This window comes from Eleutherodactylus coqui, chromosome 3 (genome assembly GCF_035609145.1).
Source record: "Eleutherodactylus coqui strain aEleCoq1 chromosome 3, aEleCoq1.hap1, whole genome shotgun sequence".
Lineage (NCBI taxonomy): Eukaryota > Metazoa > Chordata > Amphibia > Anura > Eleutherodactylidae > Eleutherodactylus > Eleutherodactylus coqui.
The window spans coordinates 124,875,888-124,890,887 of record NC_089839.1 but is presented as its reverse complement, the minus strand read 5'-3'; the positions used below and the strand labels follow the sequence as shown (position 1 = coordinate 124,890,887).

The window sequence follows — 15,000 nt, the reverse complement described above, 5'->3', positions numbered from 1 at the left end:
GACCACTTAAGACCACACTTTATTTTTGTCTCTTCAAAGTATAAAGCCGCATGCACATTGCAGTAGAGCATTGTAGACTTGAAGAGTAGCTGTAGTTTTTTTCAAACTTTTTACAAGTTGGGGGTATGGGGGGAAAGAGAAATCTTCCAGACGTCCAAGACGTTTTCCTAAGGTCTTTTCCTCCCTCAAGAAATTTGAAGATGTCAGGGAAATTCCCATTCTTTGTTAGGACAAGTGTTTCACTAAACTGAGACGCTTAGACATATGTACCCCTTTTCGGAGGAGTCCATAATAAAAAGCACATCTCTATTGGTAGACCCTCCAGTGTCACGATTGGCAAAATACACCACTCTGCCCATAGCGGATGTTTCTTCCTTCGCAGAAGTCCACAGTAACAAACTAGAATCAAAGGCCAAAACCTCTTTTGAGAGGGTAGGACCCTATGATCTCTTTGCTTTAACCTGGGTCAGCAGGGCTACTTCCAAATGGGGGCAAGCAATTGCGCACAGCATTTTCTCTGCATCTTCCCCAGAAGAACTTGCAGATATTGAGCAGCTAATCACCTATGCAGGTGAATACCTTTGCGAAACCTCCATAGTAACATTAATGAGGCTATGGTTGAAATCCTGGGATGCTGATGCACCGGCTAAAGGGTCCTTAACTGGACTTCCCTACCTCTGAACAAGTCTAGCTAACCGAGGTCTTTTCAGATGAATCACCCTTGATTTTGTTCCTTTCGATGCTGTAGTCCACATACCGTAGATACTAATAAAAGCACTGAAAATCCCTGGAAGAAAACTTCCTTCAGACCCTGACTCGCCTGGCATCCCCATCCACAGGCTCCTAAGCCCTCTTCCACAAAATCCTTCCCAGGAAGGGCTGTCCTCAACGTATTCACTCAGGGTGGGGGTGGGTTACTTTCCTGTTTTCGAGACATCTGGTTCATCTATGCCTCAGACTCCTGGTTTCTGGAGGGCATCTCTTCAGAGTATGCGATAGCATGTCAGTCGCCTTCTGGACCATTTTTTTTTTTGTCCAGACTTCCTTCATGTAGCAACAATTTGCCGGCTATTTGCCCGGTTCTACTCGCAGACCGTTTTGCAGGGTTTTATTTAAAACTTTTCATTGTACCCTAGGAGGACTGGTTCCATTCACTCCATTCTAGACTTAAAGAAACTGAATCAATATGTAAAACTTTAGCATTTCTGCATGGTATCCCTAAAGTCAGTCTTTCCATACATGGAACAAGGGGAATTCCTGGAGTCTATTGGCATCAAGGACGCATACCTCCATATACCCATAAGAATTTCTGGCCCTTGTCTTTGACACGATAAGTCCCTGTGTTCTACTACCATCGCAGAAATTCAAATTTTCCAGACAGATGTGCACGCCTTTAAAAAGTCTGACTTCAATTCCCATTCAACATTGAATAAGAGGTCCTGTGGTTAATGGCTTTTGGTTGAAGCAATTGCATTCAGCCAATTTCATGCCCAGCGTCTCCAGTAAACAATCCAAGTCAAGTCCACACTCGCTGGATCTGAGATTCCGACTTTCTGACACGTTTCGTCACTACCTCACCTTGTGTTTGGTGCTGGCAACAGATGCCAGTCTCCTTGGATTGGGAAGGGACATTAGACAACTTTACAGCACAGGGGGAAGTGGAAAGTAACAGTAGTAGGGCTCAAAGTTTGAACACAAATCCGGTCACTCAACTTTGCGCAACAGCTGTCTGGGTTCCCAGTCCGTGCTGAAACTGACAATGTGACTGTTGTCGCGTACAAAAAGCAAGGTGGAATCCACAGTCCAGTAGTCATGGAGGAAGCTGGAAAAAAAAGCCTAGCATGGGTGGAAACACACTTCCCAATGGTCCACATATCAGGCATAGACAGCTGGATAGCCGGCTATCTAAGCAGAGAGGTCGACCCGGGTGAATTGGAACTCCACCATGACATCTTTGGGAGACCCCATTTGTGGCACAGGTCTTCAAACGTTGACATACAGGCAACAACGCTTCAACCACAACCTGCGGTCTTTGTCAAGCTATTAAGCCTGACAAAGACTGCAGTTACTGACTGTATGCTGTGTGGATTCAATAAAGGACACATCCGTTTGGATGTAAGGCCTATGTTTTACACCCTATATAGTGCACGCTTGCTGATTACTTTATCGTTGTGGGATTGAGAAGTCCATATCTTTGGACAGAACGTGCACAATTTTTCCTATCTGTGGGCTTCTGATGCTGCAACTTTTTCTTTACTTTTCAAACGTCGACACGGTGTACAGAATCATTTGCAAGATTCCAACCTTTTGTGTCCAGGTAAATGCATCAAGTGCGGGCTGTGTACACTCTTGTAATTAAGCGGACAGACAGTTCCACTACATCATTTTCTTCCTGCTCATTCCTCACATTCTCAAGCAGATCAAACGAGAAGGTTTTCCATTTAAACTTGTGGCTCTGGACCGGCCTTAACACACCTGATACACTGACCTAGTCAGCCTACTCATCCACTCTCTGTGGAACCTTCCACTTCAAGACTATCTTCTCCTGCAGGGACCTTTCTTGCACCCAAGTTTGGCCAAGCTGTGTTGTGGTGTTGGAAGCTGCAGTCCTGAATGATTGGGGTTTTATCCAGACTATGATTAAAAACTAGGAAATCCTCTTCTCAGGTTTTCTTCCCCTGATGCGAGTAGTGTAGTGTTTTTTTTTCTTTTTCCCAGGCAGGTCTAGAAATGCGCTTGGGCTTCTGTTCCCTGAAAGGACTGGTCAATCCATTTTCAGCACCTGCACCGTACTGTGCGCTCCTTACTGAAGGTGGTATCATCACTACATATCAATAAGGACCATCCATCTGCCCTACAGACTCTCATCCAAAATCACATGTTCTCCATAAGCTATATTTTTTTGGTTCGAGCTCTTTAGAATCTATTTTGCTTGAACTTCCATTTTCTGGTGCTCTGACTCCCTTTTTGGAATTTCAGACAGGCCTAGAAAAGGCCTTACGACTTCCAAGGTGATCATTTCACACTGCACGGTATATGCCTATACCACGGTTGGCTGGATTCAAAGAGCAGTGATCCTCTATTCTGTGTTACTGTACATTCGACTCCCGCTGTGGGCACCTCTTGAGAAACTCGCAACAGCGCTTCCGCCTTTCAGGTCTGGTAAGCATTCACGTAGATTCTTTATAAGCCTTTACAAAATTTTACAAGGCTCATTCTTTTGCATCCTCGGACACCTCTCACGGTCAGTGCCTTTTGCAGACTGCCATCTAACTGTTCGCATGTCAGTTTCTCCCTTCCAGATCTGCTCTAAAATGTCCCTTTAGTACAGGCTGACTTGGACAAGAAAATGAGATGTTTGTACTTGCCATGAAATCTTTTTCTTTTCTTTTTTTAAACTCGTTTTATTGAAAATTAAGTAGCATAGAAAAACATAGTCAGACAGGTGCAGCACGTAAATAGTACACATCACTGTATAATTAGATTGGTAGGGAGGTTCAGTCACCCTGGTACATCGTACATAGCAAATTAATTCTTTAAAGCCTGATCAGATACACAGAAGCCAAATTTCAGAGGCTACAGGTCCCTCTCCAGAATGTGCATCCACTAGGGGGGGGGTACGTCTGAGCTCCAGAATAGATGAAGACATGAATTGTGAATATAACGTGAGGGGGGATTCACACCACAAACCCCACACTTTATCAAATTTCCCGGGATACTTGCATCCCTTGTAGACTATATAATTATATTGCACCACCGAATTTACCAGCTTTCTCCACATTGAGAGTGAGGGGGTTCTTACGATCCATCCACCGCAATGCAATCTTTTTTCTAGCAAGGAGCAATGATTCCCTCAGAAAAATCTTTTTATGGTGTTGCCAGCTTTCTTCATCTAATATTCCAAATAGGCAAATCTCTGGGCTCGGTGGAACAGGGACTCCCACAAGTTCAGAGAGGAAACCTGTGACCTCCCCCCAGAAACTTTCAATAACAGGACATTCCCACATCATGTGCCAAAAATCAGAATACTCACAAGAGCACCTAATGCAGTTTGTAGACTGTATTCTGCCCATTTTATACAATCTTGCTGGAGTGAGATAGCAGTGATACACTATATACAGCTGGATCATTTTATTATTGGCTGCTGGGGATACATATAGAGATTTCAGAAGCTCTTGGAATGTATCATCTGTTAGTCTGTATCTGTGTCCTCCATTTTACTAGGGCAGAGGGTATATCTTGAGGCTCATATTGAGATAAGGTGGGATAGTGCCGATATGAGGCCCTGAGGGCCCTGGGAGCAAAGGATACCTATTAAGGGGTAATGAGAAATAGCAGGTCTGGGGCGGTGGGAACTGCGCCTGTAATGCGTGTCTGACCTGGAGAAATCTATAGAAGTGGGAATGGGGCTGATCATATTTATTCTGTAGCTGCTCAAATGAGGCCAGGATGCTCTGTGGAAAGAGGTCTGCCAGGGTCCAGATGCCATATTGTTCCCAAACCTGGGCGTCCGCCAATCGGGAGTACTTCCGGGAGCCCAGGATTACGCAATGGGGAATGTCAGCTATTATGTCTGTAAAATGGCCAATTGACTTGGCCTGCCGCCAGACCTGAAAGGCCAACCTATGAATTGGTAACATTTTGCCTGTTAGAATAGAAGGAGATTCCAGTAGGTGTCACAATCTAGGGATTTTTAGATAATGTGCCGGATGCGCCTCAGTTTAGGAGAGGGTCATCGCTTAGCCAGCTTCTCAAGTGAATTAGCTGACTGGCCACATAGTAAAGGAACAAATCTGGCAGGGCAGCGCCCGCGTCTTGCTTTGGCCTCAAAAGCGTAGAAATTCGTAGTTTGGGACGGGAATTTCCTCATGTAAAGGAAGACATTAGGGACTGCATAGATTTAAAGAAGCTGGTCGGATATGTACCGACACATGCTGCATTATATATAGGCACTTCGGTAATACTATTAGTTTGTTGAGGTTAATGCGCCCCGCCACCAAGAGCGGTAGGGAGCCCCATATTTTAAACTTAACTTGAATAGATCTATTAGGGGGTATACATTTAGCTCTAGAGACCTTCCCACTTCACTGGTTACCTTTAACCCCAGGTATTTAAACTGATTTGGAGATCCGGAGGCCGCAGATTGAGTCAATATCTCCCAAATGACTCCCACCGGAAACAGGCATCAGGGCCGATTTAGTCCAGTTGATTTGAAGGCCCCAGAACTCGCCAAAAATATTAATGAGATTTATCACGTGACGGAGGGTTGACTCGGGGTCCACCAAGAAAAGCAAGAGATCGTCGGCATATAAAGCCACCCGATCCTCCCTATCCCGCACCACTACACCCCTGTATAGCTGGGTCTTTCGTAGCATCATTGCCAACGGCTCTATGGCCAGAGCAAATAGTATGGGGGACAGGGGAGACCCTGTCTAGTTCCTCTATGTAGTTGGAAATAGGGAGAACAGGACCCATTAATGGAAATAGCTGCTAGGGGGGATTTGTACAGAAGAGTAATCCAATGAATGAAGGCCTCGCCGAAACCAAATCTCTGTAAAACCCGAAAAAAGGGCTATTCAATGGAATCGAATGCCTTTGCTGCATCTAAGGAGGCCAAGACCCAGTCCTCTCCTCCGGCCGCCCCCACCTGCATCACCACTTGGGCTCTCCACAAAATCTCTCTGGTGGACTTCCCGGGCATAAACCCAGTTTGATCCGGGTGGATTAAATCCAGTATTATGGTATTAAGACGGTTAGCCAGCATTTTAGTCAGAAGTTTGTAATCAGTATTAAGTAAGGAAATTGGCCTGTAGGAACCACAGTCTAGGGGGTCTTTATCCGGCTTTAGAATAAGTACTATTGTTGCTTCATAGAAGGCTGGGGGGAGATCTCACTTCTCATAGGCCGCATTACATGTGGTGAGTAATGTAGGGAGCAGTAGGTTTTGGTATTTGGCATATACCTCGATTTGGAATGCCATCAGGCCCTGGCGATCTACCGCTGGACATGCCCAAAAGCGCTTCCGTTAATTGGGTCAAAGTAAAGGGCGCATCTATAAATGCTTGTTAGTCCTGTGTGAGTGTCGGGAATGTAGGCTTATTTAGAAAATCATTCAGGGTGTCATGAGAATGGTGGGATTTGGTGTTATACAACTCTGTGTAGAATTGTTGAAACCGCATCCCAATCTGATCCCTATCAATAAGAACTTCTCCTGAATCAGATTTGACACGTAATGTAAAGGGGGACGCTGAATTCTGGATTGATTACCTTGTTCACAATATTTTTGCTTACCAAAGAAAGTGGACCTACGGGCCTTCTCCTGCAGATATAGGAGGTATTGTCTTCCTTGGCTCAGCCATCTTGTTCTATTGTCATCTGAGGGGTCTGCGACATAAGTCGCTTCCAATTTGGAATATTCAGATGCCATCTCCTGCTCACATCGGGAAGTATTCTGTTTAATGAAAGATGTGGAGGAGCACAAGCAACATCTGAGGAAATCCTTAAGGGTCTCCCAGAGTAGTGCTGGATCAGTATCAGGGCTATTTATTTCCAGAAAGGCGGCAAGTTGGTCAGGTATACAATCGTGGGTCAAGTAGGCTCAGCCAGAAGGGATGTATTCTCCAACCATGCCTATTAGTTTTGCCATTTGCCATACCAAATTCAGCCCAAAGGGGAGAATGGTCTGACACCCCCACAGGAAGATATTGTACTTTGCCCGCTGTTGTATGAGCACGGGCGTTAGCAAAAATGTAATCGATACGTAACAGAGTTGCTACCAGCTGAGTAGCATGAGAACTCCCGATCCGCTGGATGTTTAGTTCTCCAGATCTCCTGCCAGCCCACCTCCCGAGTAAATGTAGCTAGTGTTGTAGGATGTGGGTTAATAGAAATGGGCTGCGTAGTACTAAATTTGTCTAATGTAGTGTCAAGCAACATATTAAAGTCGCCCATACAGACAACAGCAGCGTTTGGGAATTAAGATGCAAACTAGGCTACCTGATGAAGGATAGTCAGGTTCGCCGGCAGGTAACCCCCTAAGGGGATAACATATATGGATTCGACTCAACCCAGGCCTGAATGAAGACATATCTCCCCTCAGGGTCCGACCAGGCTCCCATCTGAGTTGCTGAGTCAGGATGGATACTCCCCTAGAGTATGAAGTGTGGGTAGCGTGAATGGACCACTGGACCCAGGGCTTGCACAACCACGATATGGACTCAGGAGTCAGGTGGGTCTCCGTGAGACATACAATATGTGCGTTACAGCGCTTCACTTGTGAGAATATCGTGGAGCGCTTCCTGGGAGAGCCCAGCCCCCGGACGTTCCAGGACAGCATAGTGTAATTAGACATATATATTATACTTTACATGTAGTAATAGGATAATCACTAAGTTAAAGGGAGTGGACCCCCGATAGTGGCTCATGAGCATCCGGACCTCTACATATCCCCTCCAATCATGTATCCACATATTGTGCCGCACCAATCCTTGCAAAACTTGAAAGAAACTGTAACGAAACATTATGAATAGAGATGAGCGAACGTACTCGTTTAGGGCGTTTTCGCAATTGAGCATCGCTTTTTTCGAGTAACTGACTACTCGGGCTAAAAGATTCGGAGGGCGCCGGGGGTGAGCAGGGGGTTGCAGAGGGGAGTTGGGGGGAGGGGGGGATAGAGAGAGCTCCCCCCTGTTCCCCACTGCTACCCCCGCTCTATCACGCCGCTCAAGAATCTTTTCGCCCGAGTAGTCAGTTACTCGAAAAGCGATGCTCGATTGCGAAATCGCCCTAAACGAGTACGTTCGCTCATCTCCAATTATAAACCAAACTTCAAGTTGCATGTATGCCCGATTACTTAGAATGAGAACATTGGTATTTAGTACATGCAACATAGTAAATATAGAGGGAGAAAGTGCACCTATCAGATGGCAATATATAGGGCACAGTCTCACATTTCGCATCAAGCATAAAGTCTGTGGATCCCAAAAAGACATATATAACCATTATAATAATAATTCCCTGAGGCATGGGGGAAGAAGTCCCAAAAGGTCTCTGTCATATATTACTGCCCAATCTACACAGGGTAGGGGGAAAGAAGGGGAGGTTGGAGGGGTTAAACACAAGGTAGATAGGGCAGACTCTCGACAGGGTCACAACACTTAGGTTACCAGTTCTTGAACTCCCGGAGTTCCAGGTCAACTTCTGGGCGATTTTGGGAGTCGCTCCAACCAGGTCTCAGCCTCCGCAGGTGTAGAGAAGATAGTGCAGTCGCCATGAATGACACGCTGGCGGGCAGGATAAATCATGGAATACTGGATAGCAGCTTCTCTCAGCTGACGCTTGACGTTGACAAAGGATGCCCTAGTTTTTTGAAGAGTGGCTGAGAAATCGGGAAAGATGGAGACGGTTGTGTTAAATTTCAGTGTTCCTTTACGTCTAGCAGCTTGTAGGGCGGCGCGTCTATCCTTACTACTGAGTAGTCGTGTCAGCATCGGCCGCGGTGAGGCACCCGGAGGCAGGGGCCGAGACGGAACTCTATGTGCCCGTTCAATGGCAAAAGCTGGAGAGAAGTCCACCTCTGGAAGATCTTTCAGCCACCCCTCCATAAATGTACAGTTTTTGTCCCTCAGCACACTCTGGCAGACCTAGAATTCAAAGATTATTTCTTCTCAGGTCATCAGCCCGTTGAGACCATAGACCGGCCATCATCTTCATTTCGGTCAATTTAGCTGGTATTGGAGTTAGAGTATCTTCCACCTGAGAGATGTGGGCCTCAGTTTCTCCGACCCGCTCCCTAAGGTTCTGCATATCCTGTCGCAGGAGGGCAACGTTAGTGAAGTAGTGGAACATTTAATGGCATCTAGCAATTGGGCCGTAACTTGGCGCAGTGTAGGCTCCAAATCGGAAGGCAGAGGCGGGCTAGAGCCCGGAGCCGTAGGTGGCTGTTTCATTGGATCAGACAGTGTGTGGCTAGCATCAGGTTGTTTGTGAGAAAATTCATGCAGCCGCTCTGCTATTGGTGCATTGTATTTGCAGCTCATTTTAGAGGTTCTACAGCTCCCTCGCCGACAGGGCACCGGTGTCGATATGGTTGCGGTCAGTATGGGGCTTACCCACTAAGTCTGATGTTACCCACTTCACTGGGGTGCTATATACACAGTTCTTTTTTTAGTAGAAAGTGTCACTGTCTCCAGCTGGGTTGTGGTCACCAGGAGCAGTAGTAGTAGACTGACTATCTCCAGCTGTGGTATGACCGTTTGGAGTGATATTAGAGGTAAAGTGACTCTATCTCCAGCTGCGATGTGTCTGCTAGGAATAGTAGTAGAGTAACTGTCTCCAACTGTGGTGTGGCGGTTATGAGTAGTGATAGAAAGACTCTCCCCAGGTGCAATGCGTCCACCAGGAGTAGTGGAGTGGCTCTACTCCCAGCTGTAATGCGTCCACTAGGGGGAGTAGTAACTGAGTGACTATCTTCAGCTGTGATGTGTCCGTTAGAGCTGCTTTGCTACCATTACTACTCCTATCTCCAGCTGTAATATGTCCGCCTGGAGGAGGAGTGGTAGCAGTAAAGTGGCTCTATCTCCAGTTGTAATATGTTAGCTAGTAGTAGTAGCAGAATGACTATCTTCAGCTGTGATGTCAGCTAGGAGTAGTAATAGTAGAGTGGCTCTATCTCCAGTAACAATGCGTCCGCTGCTGCAGAGAGCCCGCCCGGGATTCTCGGTCCCCCGCTGTGTGCTGTAATAGATTTTGCCTCACTTAAGTAGCAGCCGCCCGATAAGGTGGAGGAGGGTCCGTCCCTCCTGTCTCGCCACCTGCTCACCAGCCTCCGCAGCAGTGAGGGAATCCTGAGAGAGTCCCAGTCCTGCCGCTGCTCACCCCACAGCCCCCATGTCAGTCTTCTGCCAGCAGGACTAGTGCATACCTGCCAGTGTCCACAGCACTCCTGTGCTGCCTCTCAGGCAGGGGTGGGGTAGGTGCCGCCCCCGCACCCGATGCCCAGCTCCCCGCCGCTATCGTGGATCTCTCCCGCCGATTACTTCAAGGGTGTCCAGCAGGTAGGGAGCCGTGGTTTACAGCTCTGCCCCCCATGTGCGCTGATCTTCTGGCGCACGGCAAGCGTAGGATGCAGGCCCCAGTCTGGGCCTCTCGCTTAAATCAGTTCAGAAGCCGCACCAAGGACGCCACTATTATGACCCCCTGGCGCCAGTGCAGTCACCGGGTGCCTGTACAAGGATTCAGTGCCTCAGGGAAGGAAGGATGTGCCAGGATTAGCGGGGTCTCCACAGAGCTTCTTTTAGGTGCGTCTGAACTTCATGGCCGTTTAGCCACGCCCCTGAAATATTTTTTTCGCCTTAATCACCCACCTGTTTTTTGTTTTCTTCTATTTTGGTACGTGTTTGATATCTATCTCCCTTGTTGGAGTGTTTTTCCCAGAGTTACGCATGGTTTTTCGCAGTTCGTTTTATACCTTATACTACCTGTTGTACCCTTTTCATATCCTGCTTGGCTGTTCCATACAAGAGGATTAGCTTGGTTCCTGCAGGAGGGGGTATAGCTGGTTGGAAGAGCCCACACTTCTACTACTTAGTGTGCTCCTCCTTGTGGCAATAGCTTTAAGGCTCTTTTACACATGGTTATCACTCAAAAGCAGTCGTACACTTACCATGTACTTTTCATCCATCGCTGAGTGCAGCTCAGCTTAAAATCCATCGGGACTGATGGGACGGACTGCATGCTGAGTTCTCCGCAGGCAGTGCTGATAACATTGCTTCAGCAGCCATCCTGCTGAACAATAGTGATGTATTTAGAGAACACACCACCCGCTGTCCTCTAAACACATGCAAATGAAGCTAGTAAGCTTCTAATGGTCCTATTTAGCTCATTAGTAGGAATGCAAAGGGTTCGCTCAAAACTGTCAGTTTCTGACAAATTTTGATCTATCCGTGTGTGTAAATGCTCCTTTACCCTCGGTTCAAGGTGTGCACCCCAATGAATGAGATGAGAAAAAACATTTTGTTTGTGTCATTGGGGTACGTGCACAGTGAGACCTTGGGTGTGTAGTTGCTGCCACTAGGAGACACTGAAAGAGGGGCATAGCTGTTTGGGAAGGACTTTTTGTAGACACTGAGCTAAGCTAGTTTTAGTTCGGTGACCATAAGAGGAAGACCTTTCTGCTTAGTAGATCCATTTTTCCCACCACACTTGGAATATAGGGCGCTGTTATCCTGCCCCAAAACACCCTCTGTTCTCTCATCGAGGTTGGAGTACAGTGCATGCATAATGATTTTCTCCACTACCTATAAGAAGACAACTTGGCAATGCAGAGGTCCAACTCCCCTGTGACCTGCCAGCCATAGGATACCTAGCCGCTCTACATCCTTCCCACCTTCCCTTAAGGAATGACCATTGGTGACCCTGCTGGAATAGGAGGGCTCCTTGAGTACTTGCCAGGGAGAGAAGTATGGCTCCCTCCACATCGCTTCCTCCCTGCCTGTACTCTAGTGGGCACACCCTTTCCTCTCATAGAGCTGGAGCTAGATCATTTTTGGGGTACAAATAATTCAAGGGCATTACTGCAAGCCTCACTACGTCCCATTACTACCCTCCATAGAGTAGTCATGCTCTCAGGGGAGGGGCTTCCTCCCCCATCAGTGAGTGCACATTTTTCACTTCTAATTAGCCCTTAGCCTTCAACAGCTCCTCCACTCCCACTGACTGGACAACATTCTTCCCATGAGCTTATCGGAACTGCTCCTCTGGCCTGGGACATCTGTTTCTAGCACTAGTGGCAACAAAAATTGATTAGCTCTTCCTGCCAGCTCTACCCCTCCTCCAGGCACCAAGCTAAGAAACTTTTTTACTTTGTGTCCGCCTCCCACTGACAGTAGCAATACCCACAGTCCAAGCTGTTTCCCACAATGAACGTAAGAGACTTTACGGTAAGTGCAAAAGTATCTTGTTTTATGCATCTTACTTTAAGTATAATGGTCCTTTCTTTCTTTACAGCTGTCATTAGTTTTCACGATGGGGAAGAAATTGAGAGTGTGCATTTTGAACCTCTTGATCAAAAAAGCAATGAAATCAATGAAGCGGAGCTACAGATGGTAGAGGAGAAAGTTCTAATTGAGGAAATTCCTGTTTCCACTTACTCGCTTTCTCACGTTCTGGAGATTCCGGTAATTGTAATTAATTAATGTAGGAGCAAATCCTTGTGTAACTTTTAAACACTATCATGAAATGGCTTCTTTCCTTGCATGCAAACAACTCCACTGTGATTGTGTGCTCTATGCTATCTTGCATTAAGCCTTTCAGCCAGGTACTAGCTTTTAACTTAACTACATTGACCCGATGTTCGCTACATAAATATGAAAGGTTTGGAAAAATGGTTGTCGCAAATATCTCCCTCTCTGTGCTGCTTTTCTGTCACGCTACCCCCCCCCCCCCCCCTCTGTGCTGCTTTTCTGTCACGCTACCCCCCCTTTCTCTGTGCCGCTTTTCTGTCACGCCACCCCCCCCCCCTCTCTGTGCTGCTTTTCTGTCACGCCACCCCCCCCTCTCTGTGCCGCTTTTCTGTCACGCCACCCCCCCTCTCTGTGCCGCTTTTCTGTCACGCCACCCCCCCCCCCCCCGTGCCGCTTTTGTCACGCCACCCCCCCCCCTCCGTGCCGCTTTTGTCACGCCCACCCCCTCCGTGCCGCTTTTGTCACGCCCACCCCCTCCGTGCCGCTTTTGTCACGCCCACCCCCTCCGTGCCGCTTTTGTCACGCCCACCCCCTCCGTGCCGCTTTTGTCACGCCCACCCCCTCCGTGCCGCTTTTGTCACGCCCACCCCCTCCGTGCCGCTTTTGTCACGCCCACCCCCTCCGTGCCGCTTTTGTCACGCCCACCCCCTCCGTGCCGCTTTTGTCACGCCCACCCCCTCCGTGCCGCTTTTGTCACGCCCACCCCCTCCGTGCCGCTTTTGTCACGCCCACCCCCTCCGTGCCGCTTTTGTCACGCCCACCCCCTCTGTGCCGCTTTTGTCACGCCCACCCCCTCTGTGCCGCTTTTGTCACGCCCACCCCCTCCGTGCCGCTTTTGTCACGCCCACCCCCTCCGTGCCGCTTTTGTCACGCCCACCCCCTTCGTGCCGCTTTTGTCACGCCCACCCCCTCCGTGCCGCTTTTGTCACGCCCACCCCCTCCGTGCCGCTTTTGTCACGCCCACCCCCTCCGTGCCGCTTTTGTCACGCCCACCCCCTCCGTGCCGCTTTTGTCACGCCCACCCCCTCCGTGCCGCTTTTGTCACGCCCACCCCCTCCGTGCCGCTTTTGTCACGCCCACCCCCTCCGTGCCGCTTTTGTCACGCCCACCCCCTTCGTGCCGCTTTTGTCACGCCCACCCCCTCCGTGCCGCTTTTGTCACGCCCACCCCCTTCGTGCCGCTTTTGTCACGCCCACCCCCTCCGTGCCGCTTTTGTCACGCCCACCCCCTCCGTGCCGCTTTGCTTGTTATCACGGATCTGACTGGAGTATGACACCACGTTATTGTGCATTTTACATAACTGTTGACTTTAAAGTTGAGTTCCAGTTATCAGGTAGAGCAGGTGGACTAGTGATCTTGGATACTGTTATTGGATTTTTTTCTGCCTTCAGCAAACTGGTTATATAGCTAGTAACTTTTTTATACTGGAAGTTTTTATGTTTTTTTTTCCTTCATTTTTTTTTGTTAGGATTTGAATAACAAAGTGGGTATTGAAGTCTCTGAACCAGAAGTGACATGTCAACAGAGCTCAATTAAAGACCTTGATGAGGAGAATGTTGTTCGCGAATATTGTAACAATTATGAATCTGAAGATTACAAAGACTCTGTGGAAGCTAAGATCGATGTTGAAGAGGAACATTCTGTAACTCCAAATAATTTTTGTTTAATACTTGAAGGAGAGGACTATGTAGAGGCAGAACCAATGAAGGGAGATCATTCTAGTGATGAAATGTTAAAAGACCTTTCAAAGAATTTATATGCTTTTGTGGATGAACAGGACAATTTTGTAGATCTAGTTAGTAATACTGAAAGTTGCCAACAGGCCTTGACTCTTGTTGACACAGAGCAAGGCCCGACTTTTACTGAAACATTGTCTTATATGCCTGAGCCAATCAAGGTAACCATTGATGAAAACTTGCTTGATGTTTTCAAAGTAAACAGAAGTAAGGATTTTGCATCAGAAATTAGTAGTGATTCACTTTACGAAAATGAATCCGAAAGAAAACTTGAAAATTTACACATTCTGTCTAAGACCCCTGTAAAAAAAATTAAGCGAACAGACCCTGAAGATCTTACAAATACGGTCTTAAGGATTAGAACACCTGAGATATCAGATGAGCAGAAACTTGATTTGAATGAACTGCAGACTTCTTCTAGTGAAGGCATGTCTTTACTAATAAAACCTCCCACTCCTCGCAGAAGTATAAGGAGAACCGCAAAGATCCCAGACAACACAAACTATTCTGCACTTCAGCTTCCAACGACTCCAAAAAGGGGTAGAAAAGCCAAAAATAATCCAGACGACTCGGGTACAACTTTAGCAACCTTACAAGAGGAACAAGCCATTACAATCACAAGGATTTCCAGAAAGAAAAAAAGTTTTGTTTCTGATGAACCTCAATCTACAGAAAGTGAAAGGCTTACAGAAAAATCTGCACCAATGCTACTATCCTCTCCTGCTAAAACCCGTAGAGGAAAAGCTGCTGCACTAGATGACCCAATAAATATCAGAGACACTGTGGATCTAAAGGTAGCAACAGGTACCAGAATTACTAGATCAAAAGCAGTACAAGGTTGTGAGAATGAACCAAATTTGGAAGCCAAACCACTTGCTATTACACCTTCAAGAGAACGAAGGGGGAAACATGTTGTGAATGAGTTGATAAAACACTTTGAGCTTGGAGTCTCTCAGGCCTCTAACGAGTCTGACTCCACTCCGCCTCTTTCTCCTAAAAGGATATCCTTAAGATGGTCTAGA

The 15,000-nt window shown here is 47.3% G+C and overlaps 1 protein-coding gene across 1 annotated transcript in view; it reads left to right on the top strand.

Annotated features, from left to right (window-relative positions):
• AHCTF1 (AT-hook containing transcription factor 1) overlaps window positions 1-15,000 on the top strand; it is a 220,573-nt gene that overhangs the window by 168,985 nt on the left and 36,588 nt on the right. Inside the window, 3 exon segments of the mRNA XM_066596053.1 lie at window positions 2,361-2,383; window positions 12,005-12,176; window positions 13,711-15,000. The exon segment at window positions 13,711-15,000 is cut by the window's right edge and continues 247 nt beyond it. Of these exon segments, the coding sequence (XP_066452150.1) occupies window positions 2,361-2,383; window positions 12,005-12,176; window positions 13,711-15,000 (1,485 nt within the window).